Source organism: Tachypleus tridentatus, chromosome 1 (genome assembly GCF_004210375.1).
Source record: "Tachypleus tridentatus isolate NWPU-2018 chromosome 1, ASM421037v1, whole genome shotgun sequence".
NCBI classification, from domain to species: domain Eukaryota; kingdom Metazoa; phylum Arthropoda; class Merostomata; order Xiphosura; family Limulidae; genus Tachypleus; species Tachypleus tridentatus.
This window is the reverse complement of record NC_134825.1, coordinates 9,697,244-9,721,116: the sequence shown is the minus strand read 5'-3', so window position 1 is coordinate 9,721,116 and position 23,873 is coordinate 9,697,244. Positions and strand designations below refer to the sequence as shown.

The 23,873-nt window shown below is 35.3% G+C and overlaps 2 protein-coding genes across 2 annotated transcripts in view; both read left to right on the top strand.

The window, feature by feature from the left end:
- The window catches only part of LOC143224032 (sushi, von Willebrand factor type A, EGF and pentraxin domain-containing protein 1-like), a 102,828-nt gene extending 88,923 nt beyond the window's left edge, over positions 1-13,905 (top strand). Inside the window, exons 29-37 of the mRNA XM_076452529.1 lie at positions 1,580-1,807; positions 3,475-3,678; positions 3,861-4,088; positions 6,521-6,724; positions 6,918-7,145; positions 8,085-8,288; positions 12,778-13,005; positions 13,378-13,580; positions 13,768-13,905. Of these exons, the coding sequence (XP_076308644.1) occupies positions 1,580-1,807; positions 3,475-3,678; positions 3,861-4,088; positions 6,521-6,724; positions 6,918-7,145; positions 8,085-8,288; positions 12,778-13,005; positions 13,378-13,547 (1,694 nt within the window). The 3' untranslated portion in view covers positions 13,548-13,580; positions 13,768-13,905. The remainder of the gene's footprint in view (positions 1-1,579; positions 1,808-3,474; positions 3,679-3,860; positions 4,089-6,520; positions 6,725-6,917; positions 7,146-8,084; positions 8,289-12,777; positions 13,006-13,377; positions 13,581-13,767) is intronic.
- The window catches only part of LOC143223934 (uncharacterized), a 159,469-nt gene continuing 149,407 nt past the window's right edge, over positions 13,812-23,873 (top strand). The window contains exons 1-5 of the mRNA XM_076452435.1: positions 13,812-13,995; positions 14,638-14,841; positions 19,225-19,452; positions 19,825-20,028; positions 21,376-21,579. Of these exons, the coding sequence (XP_076308550.1) occupies positions 13,812-13,995; positions 14,638-14,841; positions 19,225-19,452; positions 19,825-20,028; positions 21,376-21,579 (1,024 nt within the window). The remainder of the gene's footprint in view (positions 13,996-14,637; positions 14,842-19,224; positions 19,453-19,824; positions 20,029-21,375; positions 21,580-23,873) is intronic.

The window sequence follows — 23,873 nt, the reverse complement described above, 5'->3', positions numbered from 1 at the left end:
ATTTACTGTGTACTACAAATGTTCTTGTGAACCATACTTCTTTACTGTGTACTAAAAATGTTCTGGTGAACCATACTTCTTTACTGTGTACTACAAATGTTCTTGTGAACCATACTTCTTTACTGTGTACTACAAATGTTCTTGTGAACCATACTTCTTTACTGTGTACTACAAATGTTCTTGTGAACCATACTTATTTACTGTGTACTACAAATGTTCTGGTGAACCATACTTCTTTATTGTGTACTACAAATGTTCTGGTGAACCATACTTCTTTACTGTGTACTACAAATGTTCTGGTGAACCATACTTCTTTACTATGTACTACAAATGTTCTGGTGAACCATACTTCTTTACTGTAATGCTACAAATGTTCTTGTGAACCATGCTTCTTTACTGTGTACTACAAATGTTCTGGTGAACCATACTTCTTTACTATGTACTACAAATGTTCTGGTGAACCATACTTCTTTACTGTGTACTACAAATGTTCTGGTGAACCATACTTCTTTACTGTGTACTACAAATGTTCTGGTGAACCATGCTTCTTTACTGTATTACTACAAATGTTCTGGTGAACCATACTTCTTTACTGTGTTACTACAAATGTTCTTGTGAACTGTACTTCTTTACTGTATTACTACAAATGTTCTGGTGAACCATACTTCTTTATTGTGTACTACAAATGTTCTGGTGAACCATACTTCTTTACTGTGTACTGCAAATGTTCTGGTGAACCATACTTCTTTACTGTGTACTACAAATGTTCTTGTGAACCATACTTATTTACTGTGTACTACAAATGTTCTGGTGAACCATACTTCTTTACTGTGTACTACAAATGTTCTTGTGAACCATACTTCTTTACTGTGTACTACAAATGTTCTGGTGAACCATACTTCTTTATTGTGTACTACAAATGTTCTGGTGAACCATACTTCTTTATTGTGTACTGCAAATGTTCTGGTGAACCATACTTCTTTACTGTGTACTACAAATGTTCTTGTGAACCATACTTCTTTACTGTGTACTACAAATGTTCTTGTGAACCATACTTATTTACTGTGTACTACAAATGTTCTGGTGAACCATACTTATTTACTGTGTACTACAAATGTTCTGGTGAACCATACTTATTTACTGTGTACTACAAATGTTCTGGTGAACCATACTTATTTACTGTGTACTACAAATGTTCTGGTGAACCATACTTCTTTTCTGTGTACTACAAATGTTCTGGTGAACCATACTTCTTTTTTGTGTACTACAAATGTTCTTGTGAACCCTACTTCTTTTCTGTGTACTACAAATGTCCTTGTTAACCCTACTTCTTTACTGTGTACTACAAATGTCCTTGTTAACCCTACTTCTTTACTGTGTACTACAAATGTTCTTGTGAACCCTACTTCTTTTCTGTGTACTACAAATGTCCTTGTTAACCCTACTTCTTTTCTGTGTACTACAAATGTCCTTGTTAACCCTACTTCCTTTCTGTGTACTACAAATGTCCTTGTTAACCCTACTTGGTCTTTTTGTGCTTAAATCAAGTGTGTATAACTTTGTTTATTTTCATAAACAGAAGTTATTCCACCAACTCCTTTAAACTGTGTTAACCAAACCCTCATCGCCGAGAATGGAGTAGCACGTGTAGAGAAACCCAGGTTTGTAGCAGGAGACGGGAGAGATCTGGATGTGGAGTGTACCCTGGAGGGTGAACTGGAACCTGGAGAGTACATCAACACGTGTGAATCTACCGATATCGAACTTCAAACTGTTACTCACTGCCTCTTCCACGTGAACGTAACAAGTAAGAATATATATTATATAAGACTTGTCGAATAAGAATATATATTACATAAGACTTGTCGAATAAGAATATATATTACATAAGACTTGTCCAATAAGAATATATATTATATAAGGCTTGTCGAATAAGAATATATATTATATAAGACTTGTCGAATAAGAATATATATTATATAAGACTTGTCCAATAAGAATATATATTATATAAGGCTTGTCGAATAAGAATATATATTATATAAGACTTGTCCAATAAGAATATATACTATACAAGGCTTGTCGAATAAGAATATATATTATATAAGACTTATCCAATAAGAATATATATTATATAAGACTTGTCCAATAAGAATATATGTTATATAAGACTTGTCGAATAAGAATATATATTATATAAGACTTGTCCAATAAGAATATATATTATATAAGACTTGTCCAATAAGAATATATATTATATAAAACATGTCGAATAAGAATATATATTATATAAGACTTATCGAAATAATTTCTTCTTCTTTTGGTGGAAACTAACCACACTAAAATTCATTTCAGTTTCGTATGAAAACTGGAAGTTTGTAATAGATTATTAAATAAGTAAATATTATATTAAGACACAGTTTCTTACTACACTAAACTTAAAATAAAAGCTCTCTAACGAATGTCTAGAATATTTCACATAAGAAATGCTGGATTTAAAAACTCAATACTGCAACCATTTCTACACCAGTACAGTGTTTGTAGTTTATATTTACTTCATCCATTACTTCACCAGTACAGTGTTTGTAGTTTATATTTACTTCATCCATTTCTACACCAGTACAGTGTTTGTAGTTTATATTTACTTCATCCATTACTTCACCAGTACAGTGTTTGTAGTTTATATTTACTTCATCCATTTCTACACCAGTACAGTGTTTTTAGTTTATATTTACTGCATCCATTACTTCACCACTACAGTGTTTTTAGTTTATATTTACTGCATCCATTTCTTCACCAGTACAGTGTTTTTAGTTTATATTTACTGCATCCATTTCTACACCAGTACAGTGTTTGTAGTTTATATTTAGTGCATCCATTACTTCACCAGTACAGTGTTTTTAGTTTATATTTACTGCATCCATTACTTCACCAGTACAGTGTTTTTAGTTTATATTTACTGCATCCATTACTTCACCAGTACAGTGTTTTTAGTTTATATTTACTGCATCCATTACTACACCAGTACAGTGTTTGTAGTTTATATTTACTGCATCCATTTCTTCACCAGTACAGTGTTTTTAGTTTATATTTACTGCATCCATTTCTACACCAGTACAGTGTTTTTAGTTTATATTTACTGCATCCATTACTACACCAGTACAGTGTTTTTAGTTTATATTTACTGCATCCATTACTACACCAGTACAGTGTTTGTAGTTTATATTTACTGCAACCATTTCTACTCCAATACGGTATTTTTATTTTACGTTTACTCCATCCATTTGTACTACAGTCAGTGTTTTCAGTTTATGTTTCTTTCAGCTATCTTTACTTTAATATTGTGTTTTTATTTTATGTTTATTGCATCCATTTCTACTCCAATACAATGTTTGAAAGTGGTAAAACTGGAATATGTTTTGTTTGATTTCTTGCCAGTTAACTTTATAAAACGTTATATTTTCTTTCCTTTAGATCCGAAGTGTAGCCATCCACCGAGACTAGACCACGGGCAGGCGAGATGTATCTCTAGAGATCTTGGTGAACTGACTATTGGAACAATTTGTCACTACCTTTGTGATGATGGTTACGTCATCCCTGTCAGCCAATCAGATTTCAAAAGTAGAGTGTGTCTTTCCAACCTACGGTGGAACATAAGTGTGGTTCCTAACTGTTTATGTAAGTGTTTTGATTTCAAGTTTAGCAGACATTAATCGAAAATGATTTCTGGTTTAATTTTCAATTTTATTTTGTTTGCCTTCGCAGTTTTTAGACGAACACACTGACAGGTTTATATATTTAAGCTACATTATGTATTTACTTTCCTCTCTATTTTCATTTCTTTCTTTTTAAAATAACAGTACTTATTAAGCCCAAACCTATCATGTGCACCAACCAAACCCTGGTGGCTGATGGTGGAGTAGCACGTGTAACAAAACCCAGGTTTGTAGCAGGAGATGAGAGAGATCTGGATGTGAAGTGTACCCTGGAGGGTGAACTGGAACCTGGAGAGTACATCAACACGTGTACAGCCACAGATCCGGAGCTGCGGACCACTGCAGAGTGTGTTTACAATCTTCGTATTTCAGGTACACTAGTAAGGAACTAATAATTTGTACTATCTGAACGGTGTTGCGTCATCTTTTGCGCATAACAACTCTCAGATTTAACCACGATAACTTTATTTCTTTATCTTAACAAGCGATAGATTAATCTAACCTTTTGGCCATCAGTTTTTTAAGGTATACACAGTGTGGGTGAGGTCAGTTTAAAATGTTGACCATTAATTTGTTTAACGTCTATACAGTGTTGATGGAATTAGTTGAAGATTTTCTTGATAACGAGAAACCCACTTGAAATAAAAATGTATCTCAGAACGGCTGGTATGGGTATTAACACTTTTATTGACAAGCAGAGAACAACGTTTCGACCTTTGTAGGCCATCTTCAGGTTGTTCTCTGCTTTGTTTTGGTAAAAGTGTTAATACCTACATCAGCCGTCCTGACAAACATGTTTGAATATTTTGACAATTATACAAGCATTATAAGGTAGCTAAATTTTACCATAATTATTTAATTGAGCTGTTTGTCCAAGTTAAGTGGATTAGTAAATATTTAGTTTCCCTCACGGATAAGTCTGGAGGCTTATAACCCTGAAATTCAGGTTTCGAGATATTGTGTATAACAGCAAACAACAGAATACATAAAGTTTAGATTAACCCAAGTATGGTATTCATGGATCAAAAATAGTCTTTATTTCTACAACGTCCAGATGTCTTTATTATTTAGAAATTGTAAAATGTAACATTTTTATTTATATGGTGACTCATAATTAAAAGGTGAAGACGGTTTAGTTTAGTAACCTAAATCTCCTGGGCTGATCGCGTCTTGTAGGTCGTTAGCGAGTACTCTGACTAATTATATCGAGGGTATCTAACAAGTGGTGTCGTGCTTCATCATTAGAAATAGGTTTCAGTTTTCTTTTTTATTAATGTTACGGGCTTCTATCCAGCTTGTATAATGTTACCTTCAATAATTTGTAACTTCGTAGTTCTGGTTTATATAGTTTTCAACGGATATTTTCAATTCAACTACGTCACACTAAATTTCATATAAAACAAATACTATTTAATTAAGATAGCCAAATTCAAAACGTGAAACGTAACTCTCTCGTTAAGATAAAGCTGAATTTACACTATAATCCTACACTATTCTCACAGACTGAACTCACAATTAATATTGTGGTAAGTTTAATGAAACACTTTAATAACACATTTCTAAGACTATAATATTTTTCTTCATATATTGCGAGACTGCGATTTGGCAAACGTTTTAAAAACTATATTTATTTTATTATTTTGTTTGTTTTTGAATTTTGCGCAAACCTACTCAAGGACTATCTGCGGTAACCGTCCCTAATTTAGCAGTGTAAGACTAGAGGGAAGGCAGCTAGTCATGACCACCCACCGCCAACTCTTGGGATACTCTTTTACCAACGAATAATGGGATTGACTTTCACATTATAACGCCCCCACGGCTGAAAGGGCGAGCATGTTTGGTGCGATGGGGATTCGAACCCGCGACCCACAGACTGTAAGTCGAGTGCCCTAACCCACCTGGCCATGCCGGGGTCTTTTATTATTACGAGATTACTTTATCATGACTACTCTGTCTCTTGTTTATTTAGTACAGTCTCCCAGTGGCACAGCGGTACGTTTACTAGAATTATGGTTCCAATACCCGTGGTGGGCTGAGTACAAATAGCCCATTGTGTAGCTTTGTGCTTAATTACCAAAAAGGTGCGGTATGGCCATGTGGTTAGGACGCTTGACTCTTAAGGTGAGTGTCACGGGTTCGAATCCTCGTCACACTAAACATGCTCGCCTTTTCAACCGTGTGAAAATTGTAATATTCGGTCAATCCCATTATTCTTTGGTACAACAGTTGACGGTAAGTGGTGATAACTGGCTACCTTCCCTCTAGTATTAAACTGCTAAGTTAGGGACGGCTAACGCAGATAGCTCACGTGTAGCTTTGCACAAAATTCAAACAAATAAAGCAAACACATGATACGGTATTACGTTCTGGTGCACCTTTTCGTAACTATTATGTTACTTACTTTTCATATGACTACTCTTTCAGTACAGTCATCTACTTGTCATCGATCTACTTTTTTAGTTTTCTAAAATTGTTTTAGAATTGTTTTCTGTTTTCTTAGCACGAAATTCTTCCATTGGTACACATTTGGTTGAATTTTGCTAACACCAACACCACCAGTATGTAAACATTAAAAATATTTTTTTTATGGGTTTAGATAATCAAAAAACGTAAGTTAAAGTTTAAAAAAATGTTTCTATGTTTCAACCTCCTGAAATCCTGCATATTAATAAATTATTAGTTCTAATGATTGTGTGCGATACGATAAATACTTTTTGTCTTTTATCAAATTTATCTTCCAAATAATAATTAAATATTTCTGATAAATGCTGCCATCTGGTGTCGTGATGTTTTGTTACTTTCAGAGCCGAAGTGTGATACACCGCCGACAGTGGATCACGGATTCGTTCAGTGTTCACCCGGAAAATCTGGTGATTTAACGGTTGGAACCGTTTGTACCTACGTTTGTGAAGAGGGGTTTGTCATTCCAACAAGTCAGTCAAAAATCGCAAGAAGGTTTTGTTTGTCAGATTTGAAGTGGGATATTACGAAAGTGCCCGAATGTTGGAGTGAGTTTCTTTTACATGTCTGGTAATGATTTTTCTTAACGTTATAAAGTGCGTTTTGTTACGCTTTATGTGATTCGATGAGAACATCAAAACTGTGGACAGTATTCGGAATAATATATAAGAACAAAACTTTATACACATGGAACTGATATATATATATATGTATATATTATTTTATTTTCGTTTGACCCAGGAGCTTACCCACCAAAACCCGTAGACTGCACCAACCAAACCCTGATGAGTGAAGGAAGAGTGGCTCGGATAAAGAAACCCAGGTTTATAGCAGAAGACGGGAGAGATCTGGATGTAGAGTGTACTCTGGAGGGTGAACTAGAACCTGGAGAGTACATCAACACGTGCGAAGCTGTTGATTCCGAACTCTTGACCAATGGGGTTTGTTTTTACAAAATAGTAGTGGAAGGTAAATATGGTTGTCTTCCGAAATGTAACATTTGTAGATCAAATTGAATTATTTAATCTATTTCCAACTATTAATATCTTTGATGGTGTTAGGAAAACATTTAGGTTAACTCTTACTATAGGCGTTTATAGACGTCTGGACTGATTTATTTCTCAAGTATTAATCTTGGAGAGAAATGTCTGTGTTGCTAGGATACTCTTGACGTCATACTTTTATCTTAGAACTCTAATAATGTACGTAATGTTAGGGTACATCAAAGCCAATGTGTTATGAGATGGACGTTTAGAAATCTATCGTTGTCTAACACTTGGTTATAACAATACTGAATATCTAACTTACCATTTGTTTGTTGTCAGCACGAATAACTACTTTTACAGGTTTATTGTTTGTTTTTTGTTTTTTTGAATTTCGCACAAAGCTACTCGAGGGCTATCTGTGCTAGCCGTCCCTAATTTAGTAGTGTAAGACTAGAGGGAAGGCAACTAGTCATAACCACCCACCGCCAATTCTTGGGCTACTCTTTTTACCAACGAATAGTGGGATTGACTGGCACATTATAACGCCCTCACGGCTAAAAGGGCGAGCATGTTTGGCGCGATGGGGATGCGAACCCGCGACCCTCAGATTACGAGTCGCACGCCTTCACACGCTTGGCCATGCCGGGCCTTTTACAGGTTTTACCCTAAACATTTACACATACATTACCCCTGAGTAACGTGACCAGTAAATAGTGCGTAACTTGTAAAATAAAAATCTAATTATCATATTTATCTAAATTGTATCCTACTTTCAGATACAGTCGTGTCATCATCACCACAAAACTAAATTGATCAAAGAGACTTGGACCTAGGATTTATATGTTAGATTTATACGTTAGACACAAGTCCGTTAGATTCATGAGACTGGGTGGAGTTTATATACCTGGTATTTCTTTTCCAGCGCCACAATGTAACCGCCCACCGAAAGTGGATCATGGATCCTTCCAATGTACTCCCGGAGATTATGGTGACCTGACCTTCGGGTCAGTTTGTAGTCTTCACTGTGACAGTGGATACGTCGTACCGGTCAGCCAGTCAAAGTTAATATCGAGAATATGCCTGTCTCACTTACAATGGAATGTCACCCAGACTCCAAAGTGTTTAAGTAAGTGTTGACATAAACACTGTTCATTTTTTATCATTACCAGCTATGGTTGTGAAAAATGTTGCATTACAGAGTCGTTAGAGTAATTTGTGTTAAAATAAGACTTTAGAAAATTAGCAGTGTAATAAACGTGTGTACCTATGTGGCATTCTGGCATTAGTTTAAAGTCCGTTTTCAAGTGTTTCGTGTTCCAATGACACTTGAAGTGGTTGGTCTTCTAATAAAACGTTACGACTATTCTTCAAGTAGAAAGTGTTATATGAAACACGTCTTAATGAAATATAAATACTCAGTGATGTCGAGAAAACCCACTTGTAAAGAAATATGTATGCAAAAACTGCTCATTTGGGTTGAGAAAATATTTTACGTACTGCTTGGACGGATTAAATGTAAGTTTAATAACGTTATACGTTACGAGGTCATAAAAACTGTTTTTATTGGAAATACAGAAATATCTGTATTTCTCATTTGGAACGTTTTAAGTCTACATCTAAATAAGACAAGTTAAAAACTACAATAAACCACAAACTAGTGAATATTTTATCTCTGTTCCTTATTACTGTGTCGAATCTTCGGTGTAGATCACCTATTGGAACAATGGTTTATTGAAACCTTCGTGTGATAATTCTAGATCATGGTTTCCTTCACTTGTTAATGTCCAACATTGGCGTGAACATTCAATCAAGTCATTAGTGAGAACTTGACTGAAGCAAGTATTGACATTAATTGAATATTAAATTGTTAATTAGTGTTCAATAAATGAGTCATTACTAAAAAGTGAAGAGTATATTAATCACTACTGATAACAGAATATTAACTAGTTATACTGATAACTGAATATTAAACTAGTTATACTGATAGCTGAATATTAAACTAGTTATACTGATAGCTGAATATTAAACTAGTTATACTGATAGCTGAATATTAAACTAGTTATACTGATAGCTGAATATTAAACTAGTTATACTGGTAACTGAATATTAAACTAGTTATACTGATAGCTGAATATTAAACTAGTTATACTGATAGCTGAATATTAAACTAGTTATACTGATAACTGAATATTAAACTAGTTATACTGGTAACTGAATATTAAACTAGTTATACTGATAACTCAACATTAAACACGTTGTACCGGTAATTGAATATTAAACTAGTTATACTGATAATTGTATATTAAACTACTTGTACTGGTAACTCAATATTAAACTAGTTATACCGATAACTGAATATTAAATTAGTTATACCAATAACTCAACATCAAACAAGTTATACTGATAACTGAATATTAAACTAGTTATACTGATAATTGTATATTAAACTACTTGTACTGGTAACTCAATATTAAACTAGTTATACCGATAACTGAATATTAAATTAGTTATACTAATAACTCAACATCAAACAAGTTATACTGATAACTGAATATTAAACTAGTTATACTGATAATTGTATATTAAACTACTTGTACTGGTAACTCAGTATTAAACTAGTTATACCGATAACTGAATATTAAATTAGTTATACTAATAACTCAACATCAAACAAGTTATACTGATAACTGAATATTAAACTAGTTATACTGATAATTCTATATTAAACTACTTGTACTGGTAACTCAATATTAAACTAGTTATACCGATAACTGAATATTAAATTAGTTATACTAATAACTGGATATTAAACTAGTTATACTGATAACTCAACATTAAACACGTTGTACCGGTAATTGAATATTAAACTAGTTATACCGATAACTGAATATTAAACTAGTTATACTGATAACTTAACATTAAACAAGTTATACTGATAACTGAATATTAAACTAGTTATACTGATAACTCAACATTAAACACGTTGTACCGGTAACTCAATATTAAACTAGTTATACTGATAATTGTATATTAAACTACTTGTACTGGTAACTCAATATTAAACTAGTTATACCGATAACTGAATATTAAATTAGTTATACTAATAACTGGATATTAAACTACACCATGTAACAACATTTTTACTTTTTCTTGTTCCTGGACAGAAAGTGTTGTTTCCCAATTACTTATGCCTAAAGTAAATGTAAAAAACCTATTTTCTCTTCAAACTTTGCTTTTGTGACCCAGGTAATGAAATTTTCAAATTTACCCATTTTCCAGAACATTTCAGGAAAATTCAGTGCTGCGTAATTGATAGAGAATTTTCTCGACCTTACAAGAATTTTCAAGAACCATTTAAAATTTTCTAGAACTTTCCAACGTAATACATACAGCGGCTCACCACTACAGTTTAATTCTAGCTGCCTAAGTAAACACATAGACCTATCTGATTTTATCAGATATGGCATCAAGAAGCTGCAAGCATTCTCAGACGCAGAAGAGAGCAGCAAATCAGAAGAGGAGGTAGACGTTGAAGATCCAGATTACAATATCAGAGGTGCAGCTGGTGAGAGAAACCCATACTACTCCAACTAAAGAGATCTCAATGACTTCATGAGAAATCTTGATCTAACAAAGTCGAATGCCGAGCTTCCTACTCTAGACTCCAGGAGTGGGATTGTTAGATAAAGTGTGCACGTCGCCAGTCAGAGGAAGCGTCATCTACATTTTTCAAGCTTCTTCATGCATCAAGATGGGCTCTGCTTCTGCCACAATGTTTCCGGTCCTTGCGAGGCAATTGGAATGGCCTCTAACCCGAACGAGTGGCGCCTTTTCAGTGATAGCTCATTCAGAAGCCTCAAAGCTGTGCCGCTCCATAACGGGAATAAGTTCAAAGAGGAATACAACATCGTCAAGACCTTGCTAGAAGCCTCGAAGTATGATGAGTATGGCGTGGAGGTTATCGAAGACTTCAAAATGGTGTAATTCCTAATGGGTTTCCAAGGAGGCTTTACCAGGTTTTCCTGTTATCTCTGCCTTTGGGGAAGCAGGGACATCGCAGCGCACTACAACGGGAAGCACTGGCCACAACGGACCGAGTTCTTTGTGGGGAGGCACAATGTCAAGTGTGAGCCACTAGTGGGCCTTCAGAAAGTGTTGTTCCCATCATTGCACATAAAATTGGATCTTATGAAACAAGATGTCACAGCTCTTGATAAGGAGTCTGCAGACTTCAAGTACCTTTGAGACTTCTTCCCTAAGCTATCTGAGGCAAAGATCAAAGCTGGTGTCATCGTTGGACCACAAATAAATAAGATCCTGGAGTGCACAGAATTTCCCAAGAAACTCAGTAGGAAGGAAAAACGCTTGGAGCATCTTTGTCGCAGTGATTCTGGAATCCTTGGACAATCACAAGGCCAAATATTATGTGGAACTGGTTGAAGCTCTGATGAAGAACTACGGCAAAATGGGTTGCAAGATGTCCCTGAAAGTCCATATCCTTGACGCTTATTTTGATAAATTTGAGGAGAATATGGGAGCATACTCAGAGGAGCAAGGCGAGCACTTCCGCTAAGATATACTGGACTTTGAACGCCGCTACCAAGGAGCGTATATCGAAAACATGATGGAAGACTATATTTGGGAGATGATACGTGAAAGTGATATACATTACAGTCGCAAATTTCGAAAAACTACTCACTTCTAAACATTTTTGTTCATATTTTTATAACTTCAGTATAAATACATGTAAATCTTTATTCATATGTCATTATATTAAGACATTATGTGAATGAAAATGTGCAAATTTGCTCGTTTTTACATATAAAATAGGTCAATTTCTGAATTTCATTATCCAGGTTACAGAAGCAAAGTTTGAAGGAAATAATGGTCATTTTGTGTACTTTTACAACATAAGCAATTAAGAAATAACACATACCATCCAGGAAAAAACTTGTGCTATATAGTGCCAGTGATACCGATAACGGAATATTAAACTGAATATTAAATGAGTTATGCTGATAAATGAAAATTAATCTAGTTATACCATAACTGTATATTAAATTAGTGGTACTGATGAGTGTATATCAAACTAGTGGTACTGATAACTGTATATTAAACTAGTGGTACTGATGACTGTATATTAAACTATTGGTACCGATAACTGAATATTAAACTAGTGGTTCTGATAACTGTAAATTAAAGTAGTGGTACTGATGAGTGTATATCAAATTAGTGGTACTGATAACTGTACATTAAACTAGTGGTACTGATAACCGTACATTAAACTAGTGGTACTGATGACTGTATATTAAACTACTGGTACCGATAACTGAATATTAAACTAGTGGTTCTGATAACTGTACATTAAACTAGTAGTACTGATGACTGTATATCAAACTAATGGTACTGATAACTGTACATTAAACTAGTGGTACTGATAACTGTATATTAAACTAGTAATACCGATAACTAAATATTACAATAGTGACCCTCATAACAGAATATTAACTGAGTCATTTTTTACAAATGAACAAAGATGATATTTTTTAACTTCATTACTTTAACAAAAAATTATTTTTAAATTTTAAGACTATTATATTTGTCCATCCCTCTAGAGGCCTATCCTCCTAAACCACTGGATTGCACCAATCAAACTTTAGTAGCCGTGGGTACAGTAGCTCAAGTGAAGAAACCCAGATTTATAGCAGGAGACGGGAGAGATCTGGATGTGGAGTGTACCCTGAGGGATGAACTGGCCCCTGGGGAGTATATCAACACCTGTGAAAGTACTGATCCGGAGTTACATACTGTGGGGTTTTGTTCCTACAGAGTTGTCGTTATAGGTCAGCTGTGTTTAGTTTAAAGTTATAATATAAAAAATCTTTATTGTGTGTGCGTGTGTAAAAAGTACCAAATGTCTTCATTGAAAATTTTAATACATAGATATATAGTTTGTAGTATGCAATCTGGAAGACCATGTATGACATGTTTAATGTGTGGTATAAACACACACGAAATTACATTACACATCGAACCTACGATATAACACTCATGCGAAGTAACAGTGCGTGTGTGTGGTTTATAAAATATAGCTGAAACGAAATTAAGTATTTTCTGTGTTTTATCAAATTTATCTTTCAAATAATACAGGAATAATAATTAAATATTTCTGATAAATGCTGCCATCTGATGTTGTGATGTTTTGTTACTTTCAGGACCGAAGTGTGATACACCGCCGACAGTGGATCACGGATTCGTTCAGTGTTCACCTGGAAAATCTGGTGATTTAACAGTTGGAACCGTTTGTACCTACGTTTGTGAAGAGGGTTTGTCATTCCAACAAGTCAGTCAAAAATCGCAAGAAGGTTTTGTTTGTCAGATTTGAAGTGGGATATTACGAAAGTGCCCGAATGTTGGAGTGAGTTTCTTTTACATGTCTGGTAATGATTTTTCTTAACGTTATAAAGTGCGTTTTGTTACGCTTTATGTGATTCGATGAGAACATCACAACTGTGGACAGTATTCTGAATAATATATAAGAACAAAACTTTATACACATGGAACTGATATATATATATATATAATTTTATTTTCGTTTGACCCAGGATCTTACCCACCAAAACCTGTAGACTGCACCAACCAAACCCTGATGAGCGAAGGAAGAGTGGCTCGGATAAAGAAACCCAGGTTTATAGCAGAAGACGGGAGAGATCTGGATGTAGAGTGTACTCTGGAGGGTGAGCTAGAACCTGGAGAGTACATCAACACGTGCGAAGCTGTTGATCCCGAACTCTTGACCAATGGGGTTTGTTTTTACAAAATAGTAGTGGATGGTAAATATGGTTGTCTTTCGCAATGTAACATTTGAAGATCAAATTGAATTATTTAATCTATTTCCAACTATTAATATCTTTGATGGTGTTAGGATAACATATAGTTTAACTGTTACTATAGGCATTTAACATCTGGACTCTGGCTGGTTTATTTCTCAAGTGTTAATCTCGGAGAGAAATGTCTGTGTTGCTAGGATACTCTTGACGTCATAATTTTATCTTAAAATTCTAATAATGTACGTAATGTTAGGGTACATCAAAACCAATGTGTTATTAGATGGACGATTAGAAATCTATCGTTTTCTGACACTTGGTTAAAACAATACTGAATATCTAACTCACCATTTGTTTGTTGTCAGCACGAATAACTAATTTGACAGGTTTAACCCTAAACATTTACACATACATTACCCCTGAGTAACGTGACCAGTAAATAGTGCGTAACTTATAAAATAAACATCTAATAATCATATTTATCTAAATTGTATCCTACTTTCAGATACAGTCGTGTCATCATCACAAAACTAAACGGATCAAAGAGACTCGGACCTGGGATTTATATGTTAGATTTATAGGTTAGATACAAGTCCGTTAGATTCATGAGACTGGGTGGAGTTTATATACCTGGTATTTCTTTTTCAGCGCCACAATGTAACCGCCCACCGAAAGTGAATCATGGATCCTTCCAGTGTACTCCCGGAGATTATGGTGACCTGACCTCCGGGTCAGTTTGTAGTCTTCACTGTGACAGTGGATACGTCGTACCGGTCAGCCAGTCAAAGTTAATATCGAGAATATGCCTGTCTCACTTACAATGGAATGTCACCCAGACTCCAAAGTGTTTAAGTAAGTGTTGACATAAACACTGTTCATTTTTTATCATTACCAGCTATGGTTGTGAAATTTGTTGCATTACAGAGTCGTTAGAGTAATTTGTGTTAAAATAAGACTTTAGAAAATTAGCAGTGTAATAAACGTGTGTACCTATGTGGCATTCTAGCATTAGTTTAAAGTTCGTTTTCAAGTGTTTCGTCTTCCAATGACACTTGAAGTGGTTGGCCTTCTAATAAAACGTTACGACAATTCTTTAAGTAGAAAGTGTTATATGAAACACGTCTTAATGAAGTTTAAATATTCAGTGATGTCGAGAAAACCCACTTGTAGAGAAATATGTTTGCAAAAACTGCTCATTTGGGTTGAGAAAATATTTTACGTACTACTTGGACGGATTAAATGTAAGTTTAATAACGTTATACGTTACGAGGTCATAAAAACTGTTTTTATTGGAAATATAGAAATATCTGTATTTCTCATTTGGAACGTTTTAAATCTACATCTAAATAAGAGAAGTTAAAAACTACAATAAACCACAAACTAGTGAATATTCTATCTCTGTTCCTTATTACTGTGTCGAAACTTCGGTGTAGATCATCTATTGGAACAATGGTTTATTGAAACCTTCGTGTGATAATTCTAGATCATGGTTTCCTTCACTTGTAAATGTCCAACACAGGCGTGAACATTCAATCAAGTCATTAGTGAGAACTTGACTGAAGCAAGTATTGTCATTAATTGAATATTAAATTGTTAATTAGTGTTCAATAAATGAGTCATTACTAAAAAGTGAAGAGTATATTAATCACTACTGATAACAGAATATTAACTAGTTATACTGATAACTGAATATTAACTAGTTATACTGATAACTGAATATTAAACTAGTTATACTGATAACTGAATATTAAACTAGTTATACTGATAGCTGAATATTAAACTAGTTATACTGATAACTGAATATTAAACTAGTTATACTGATAACTGAATATTAAACTAGTTATACTGATAGCTGAATATTAAACTAGTTATACTGATAACTGAATATTATACTAGTTATACTGATAACTCAACATTAAACACGTTGCACCGGTAATTGAATATTAAACTAGTTATACTGATAATTGTATATTAAACTACTTGTACTGGTAACTCAATATTAAACTAGTTATACTGATAATTGTATATTAAACTACTTGTACTGGTAACTCAATATTAAACTAGTTATACCGATAACTGAATATTAAATTAGTTATACTAATAACTGGATATTAAACAACACTATGTAACAACAATTTTACTTTTTCTTGTTCCTGGACAGAAAGTGTTGTTTCCCAATTACTTATGCCTAAAGTAAATGTAAAAGACCTATTTTCTCTTCAAACTTTGCTTTTGTGACCCAGGTAATTAAATTTTCAAATTTACCCATTTTCCAGAACATTTCAGGAAAATTCAGTGCTGCGTAATTGATAGAGAAGTTTCTCGAACTTACAAGAATTTTCAAGAACTTTCTAGAATGTTGTAGAACTTTCAAGAATTTTCAAGAACCATTTAAAATTTTCTAGAACTTTCCAAGGTAATATATACAGAGGCTCACCACTACAGTTTAATTCTAGCTGCCTAAGTAAACACATAGACCTATCTGATTTTATCAGATATGGCATCAAGAAGCTGCAAGCATTTTCAGACGCAGAAGAGAGCAGCAAATCAGAAGAGGAGGTAGACGTTGAAGATCCAGATTACAATATCAGAGGTGCAGCTGGTGAGAGAAACCCATACTACTTCAACCAAAGAGACCTCAATGACTTCATCAGAAATCTTGATCTAACAAAGTCGAATGCCGAGCTTCCTACTCTAGGCTCAAGGAGTGGGATTGTTAGATAAAGTGTGCACGTCGCCAGTCAGAGGAAGCGTCATCTACATTTTTCAAGCTTCTTCATACATCAAGATGGGCTCTGCTTTTGCCACAATGTATCCGGTCCTTGCGAGGCAATTGGAATGGCCTCTAACCCGAACGAGTGGCGCCTTTTCAGTGATAGCTCATTCAGAAGCCTCAATGGTACTTATAACGGGTAAGTGACTGGATGGTATAATATACCAATAGCATTCTTCACTTCATGGGATTAGCTTATCATTACCTCTATTTCTTCACTGGAGCCTCAAAGCTGGGCCGCTCCATAACAGGAATAAGTTCAAAGAGGGATACAACATCGTCAAGACCTTGCTAGAAGCCTCGAAGTATGATGAGTATGGCTGGGAGGTTATCGAAGACTTCAAAATGGTGTAATTCCTAATGGGCCTCCAAGGAGGCTTTACCAGGTTTTCCTGTTATCTCTGCCTTTGGGGAAGCAGGGACATCGCAGCGCACTACAACGGGAAGCACTGGCCACAACGGACCGAGTTCTTTGTGGGGAGGCACAATGTCAAGTGTGAGCCACTAGTGGGCCTTCAGAAAGTGTTGTTCCCATCATTGCACATAAAATTGGATCTTATGAAACAAGATGTCACAGCTCTTGATAAGGAGTCTGATGACTTCAAGTACCTTCGAGACTTCTTCCCTGAGCTATCTGAGGCAAAGATCAAAGCTGGTGTCTTCGTTGGACCACAAATAAATAAGATCCTGGAGTGCACAGAATTTCCCAAGAAACTCAGTAGGAAGGAAAAACGCTTGGAGCATCTTTGTCGCAGAGGTTTGGGAATCCTTGGGCAATCACAAGGCCAAATATTATGTGGAACTGGTTGAAGCTCTGATGAAGAACTACGGCAAAATGGGCTGCAGGATGTCCCTGAAAGCCCATATCCTTGACGCTTATCTTCATAAATTCAAGGAGAATATGGGAGCATACTCAGAGGAGCAAGGCGAGCACTTCCGCTAAGATATACTGGACTTTGAACGCCGCTACCAAGGAGCGTATATCGAAAACATGATGGAAGACTGTATTTGGGAGATGATACTTGAAAGTGATATACATTACAGTCGCAAATCTCGAAAAACTACTCACTTCTAAACATTTTTGTTCATTTTTGTATAACTTCAGTATAAATACATGTAAAGCTTGATTCATATGTCGTTTTATTAAGACATTATGTGAATGAAAATGTGCAAATTTGCCCGTTTGTAAATATAAAATATGTTAATTTCTGTATTTCATTATCCAGGTTACAAAAGCAAAGTTTGAAGGGAATAATGGTCATTTTGTGTACTTTTACAACATAAGCAGTTAATAAATAACACAAACTATCCAGGAACAAAATTTGTGTTACATAGTGCCAGTAATACCGATAACGAGATATTAAACTGAATATTAAATGAGTTATACTGATAAATGAAAATTAATCTCTTTATACCATAACTGTATATTAAATTAGTGGTACTGATGAGTGTATATCAAACTAGTGGTACTGATAACTGTATATTAAACTAGTGGTACTGATAACTGTACATTAAACTAGTGGTACTGATGACTGTATATTAAACTATTGGTACCGATAACTGAATATTAAACTAGTGGTTCTGATAACTGTACATTAAACTTGTAGTACTGATGACTGTATATCAATCTAATGGTACTGATAACTGAATATTAAACTGGTGGTACTGGTAACTGTACATTAAACTAGTGGTACTGATGACTGTATATTAAACTAGTGGTACTGATGAGTGTATATCAAACTAGTGGTACTGATAACTGTATATTTAACTAGTGGTACTGATGACTGTATATTAAACTATTGGTACCGATAACTGAATATTAAACTAGTGGTTCTGATAACTGTACATTAAACGTGTGGTACTGATGACTGTATATCAATCTAATGGTACTGATAACTGAATATTAAACTGGTGGTACTGGTAACTGTACATTAAACTAGTGGTACTGATGACTGTATATTAAACTAGTGGTACTGATGAGTGTATATTAAACTAGTGGTACTGATGAGTGTATATCAAATTAGTGGTACTGATAACTGTATATTAAACTAGTGGTACTGATAACTGTACATTAAACTAGTGGTACTGATAACTGTACATTAAACTAGTGGTACTGATAACTGTACATTAAACTAGTGGTACTTATAACTGTATATTAAACTAGTGGTACTGATGAGTGTATATCAAACTAGTGGTTCTGATAACTGTACATTAAACTAGTGGTACTGATAACTGAATATTAAACTAATAATACCGACAACTGAATATTAAACTAGTGGTACTGATAACTGTATATTAAATTAGTAATACCGATAACTAAATATTACAATAGTGACCCTCATAACAGAATATTAACTGAGTCATTTTTTACAAATGAACAAAGATGATATTTTTTAACTTCATTACTTTAACAAAAAATTATTTTTAAATTTTAAGACTATTATATTTGTCCATCCCTCTAGAGGCCTATCCTCCTAAACCACTGGATTGCACCAATCAAACTTTAGTAGCCGTGGGTACAGTAGCTCAAGTGAAGAAACCCAGGTTCATAGCAGGAGACGGGAGAGATCTGGATGTGGAGTGTACCCTGAGGGATGAACTGGCCCCTGGGGAGTATATCAACACCTGTGAAAGTACTGATCCGGAGTTACATACTGTGGGGTTTTGTTCCTACAGAGTTGTCGTTATAGGTCAGCTGTGTTTAGTTTAAAGTTATAATATAAAAAATCTTTATTGTGTGTGCGTGTGTAAAAAGTACCAAATGTCTTCATTGAAAATTTTAATACATAGATATATAGTTTGTAGTATGCAATCTGGAAGACCATGTATGACATGTTTAATGTGTGGTATAAACACACACGAAATTACATTACACATCGAACCTACGATATAACACTCATGCGAAGTAACAGTGCGTGTGTGTGGTTTATAAAATATAGCTGAAACGAAATTAAGTATTTTCTGTGTTTTATCAAATTTATCTTTCAAATAATACAGGAATAATAATTAAATATTTCTGATAAGTGCTGCCATCTGATGTTGTGATGTTTTGTTACTTTCAGGACCGAAGTGTGATACACCGCCGACAGTGGATCACGGATTCGTTAAGTGTTCACCTGGAAAATCTGGTGATTTAACAGTTGGAACCGTTTGTACCTACGTTTGTGAAGAGGGCTTTGTCATTCCAACAAGTCAGTCAAAAATCGCAAGAAGGTTTTGTTTGTCAGATTTGAAGTGGGATATTACGAAAGTGCCCGAATGTTGGAGTGAGTTTCTTTTACATGTCTGGTAATGATTTTTCTTAACGTTATAAAGTGCGTTTTGTTACGCTTTATGTGATTCGATGAGAACATCACAACTGTGGACAGTATTCTGAATAATATATAAGAACAAAACTTTATACACATGGAACTGATATATATATATATATAATTTTATTTTCGTTTGACCCAGGATCTTACCCACCAAAACCTGTAGACTGCACCAACCAAACCCTGATGAGTGAAGGAAGAGTGGCTCGGATAAAGAAACCCAGGTTTATAGCAGAAGACGGAGAGATCTGGATGTAGAGTGTACTCTGGAGGGTGAACTAGAACCTGGAGAGTACATCAACACGTGCGAAGCTATTGATCCCGAACTCTTGACCAATGGGGTTTGTTTTTACAAAATAGTAGTGGAAGGTAAATCTGTTGTCTTTCGCAAAGTAACATTTGAAGATCAAACTTAATCTATTTCCAACTATTAATATCTTTGATGGTGTTAGGAAAACATATAGTTTAACTGTTACTATAGGCGTTTAACATCTGGACTCTGGCTGGTTTATTTCTCAAGTGTTAATCTCGGAGAGAAATGTCTGTGTTGCAAGGATACTCTTGACGTCATACTTTTATCTTAGAACTCTAATAATGTACGTAATGTTAGGGTACATCAAAACCAATGTGTTATTAGATGGAGGATTAGAAATCTATCGTTGTCTGACATTTGGTTAAAACAATACTGAATATCTAACTCGCCATTTGTTTGTTGTCAGCACGAATAACTAATTTTACAGGTTTATTGTTTGTTTTTTGTTTTTTGAATTTCGCACAAAGCTACTCGAGGGCTATCTGTGCTACCCGTCCCTAATTTAGCAGTGTAAGACTAGAGGGAAGGCAACTAGTCATCACCACCCATCGCCAGTTCTTGGGCTACTCTTTTTACCAACGAATAGTGGGATTGAATGGAACATTATAACGCCCTCACGGCTAAAACGGCGAGCATGTTTGGCGCGATGGGGATGCGAACCCGCGACCCTCAGATTACGAGTCGCACGCCTTAACACGCTTGGCCATGCCGGGCCTTTTACAGGTTTAACCCTAAACATTTATACATACATTACACGTGAGTAACGTGACTAGTAAATAGTGCATAACTTATAAAATAAACATCTAATAATCATATTTATCTAAATTGTATCCTACTTTCAGATACAGTCGTGTCATCATCACCACAAAACTAAACGGATCAAAGAGACTCGGACCTGGGATTTATATGTTAGATTTATAGGTTAGATACAAGTCCATTAGATTCATGAGACTGGGTGGAGTTTATATACGTGGTATTTCTTTTTTCAGCGCCACAATGTAACCGCCCACCGAAAGTGAATCATGGATCCTTCCAATGTACTCCCGGAGATTATGGTGACCTGACCTCCGGGTCAGTTTGTAGTCTTCACTGTGACAGTGGATACGTCGTACCGGTCAGCCAGTCAAAGTTAATATCGAGAATATGCCTGTCTCACTTACAATGGAATGTCACCCAGACTCCAAAGTGTTTAAGTAAGTGTTCACATAAACACTGTTCATTTTTCATCATTACCAGCTATGGTTGTGAAATTTGTTGCATTACAGAGTCGTTAGAGTAATTTGTGTTAAAATAAGACTTTAGAAAATTAGCAGTGTAATAAACGTGTGGTACCTATGTGGCATTCTAGCATTAGTTTAAAGTCCGTTTTCAAGTGTTTCGTCTTCCAATGACACTTGAAGTGGTTGGTCTTCTAATAAAACGTTACGACAATTCTTTAAGTAGAAAGTGCTATATGAAACACGTTTTGAACTGGAAGATATTTAAATACTGTTTCCACGAATTAAATGTAAGTTTAATAACGTTATACAGTACGAAGTCACAAAAACTGGTTTTATTGGAAATACAGAAATATCTCTATATTTCTGACTTAGAACGTTTTAAGTCTACATCTAAATAAGACAAGTTAAATACTACAATAAACCACAAACTAGTGAATATTCTATCTCTGTTCCTTATTACTGTGTCGAAAGTTCGGTGCTGGTCATCTATTGGAACAATGGTATGAACCTTCAAACAAGTCACTAGTGAGAATTTATCTTTAGCATGTACTGTCAGTAATTGAATATTAAATTGTTCATTAGTGTTCATTACTGAAATGTGAAGACTATACTAATCACTACTGATAACTGATTATTAAGCTATTTATACTGATAACTGTATATATTAAACTGGTTATACCAGTGGTTTCCAAACTGTGCGCCGCTTCGAACTCACATGGGCGCTGACGGATATTTAAATTTTTTGAGAAAACACAGCGATGTCGACGTCTGTCGGACACTGCGCGAACTATTAGTTTGATATTGTTCACAGTTTAACATTAAATCACGCTGCATTCCTTTCAATGACGTTCACAAATGTTTTAGACATGTTTCTGTTTACTTGTACTTTCGGCTAAGCCAGTAATTTCTCGAACCTTCTCATTCTTTAGATTTTGTATATAAATACCTGTCAACTCTCTGGGTCCGTCAGTAATCGAAATAACTGAAGGGTGTTGTGACCAAGTGTCTTCGAGGTCTAGTGAAGTTCAGTGAATTATTTTGTTGACTTTTATTCCATGTGCATAAAAATGGAAAGATGTTTGAATATTAATAAGAAGTGTGGAAACAGGCCTGACTACAGGCTACAGGGGGCTACAGTCCTGAGATCCGGCTTCAATTAGGGAGACCAGGGAAATATAGGATAAAAATAATGCATTCTAATTTCATAAAATACTTAAGGAAATGTTTTAGTACTGCGGGAAAAAAATGTAAATATCAACACATTTGGCTTCCACCCACCAGAAAAAATTGTATACGCCCATGAATGTACCACGAATTTATGAAGACTTCAGAAAGGGGCTCAGGGACATTGGTTTCCTCCTGGCCCGACCTACTTCTGGATGCCCCTGAAGTGGAAGTGAAGAAAAAGTTGGCGAACCACAGACCAGTGGCAAAGTTGTGAAGAAATGGAAATATTGGAAACATGATGATAGTTATGTTGGTGTTATTTCAGTTGATGTCAATCATAAAGAGTGTCCACAGTGTGTCAATGATTTGGCTCCAGAGTTCATGCTTCCAAGTAAACTAAAACGCCACTTAGAGACCAATCATCCTAACACCGCTAGTAAATTCCGTGATTATTTTACCAGAAAGTTTGGTTTGTTTCTGAATTTCGCGCAAAGTAACACGAGGGCTATCTGCGCTAGCCGTCCCTAATTTACCAGTGTAAGACTAGAGGGAAGGCAACTAGTCATCACCATCCATCGCCAACTCTTGGGTTACTCTTTTACCAACGAATGGTGTGATTGACCGTCACATTATAACGCCCCCACGGCTGAAAAGGCGAGCATGTTTGGTGTGACAAGGATTAGAACCCACGACCCTTAGATTACGAGTTGAGTGCCTTAACCACCTGGCCATGCCAGGCCAAGTGTGTTGGCGTCTGTATCGATGGTGTTTGCTCTACGCCCGGCTGTTATGGAGGATTGCAGGCACTCATAGGAAGCAAAGCTCCTGATGCACTGTGAACACACTGCATAATCCACATAAAGCACCTGAGTCCTCTATTGAACTTAGTCCTGAAAAGTGTGTTGAAAATGATGAACTTTATAAAACACGGCCACAGAAGGCGACGATTAAAAAAAAAAACTGTGTGAAGATACGGGATCTGAGGACACATCTTTGTTGTACTACTGTTCGGGATCTGAGGACACATCTTTGTTGTACTACTGTTCGGGATCTGAGGACACATCTTTGTTGTACTACTGTACGAGATCTGAGGACACATC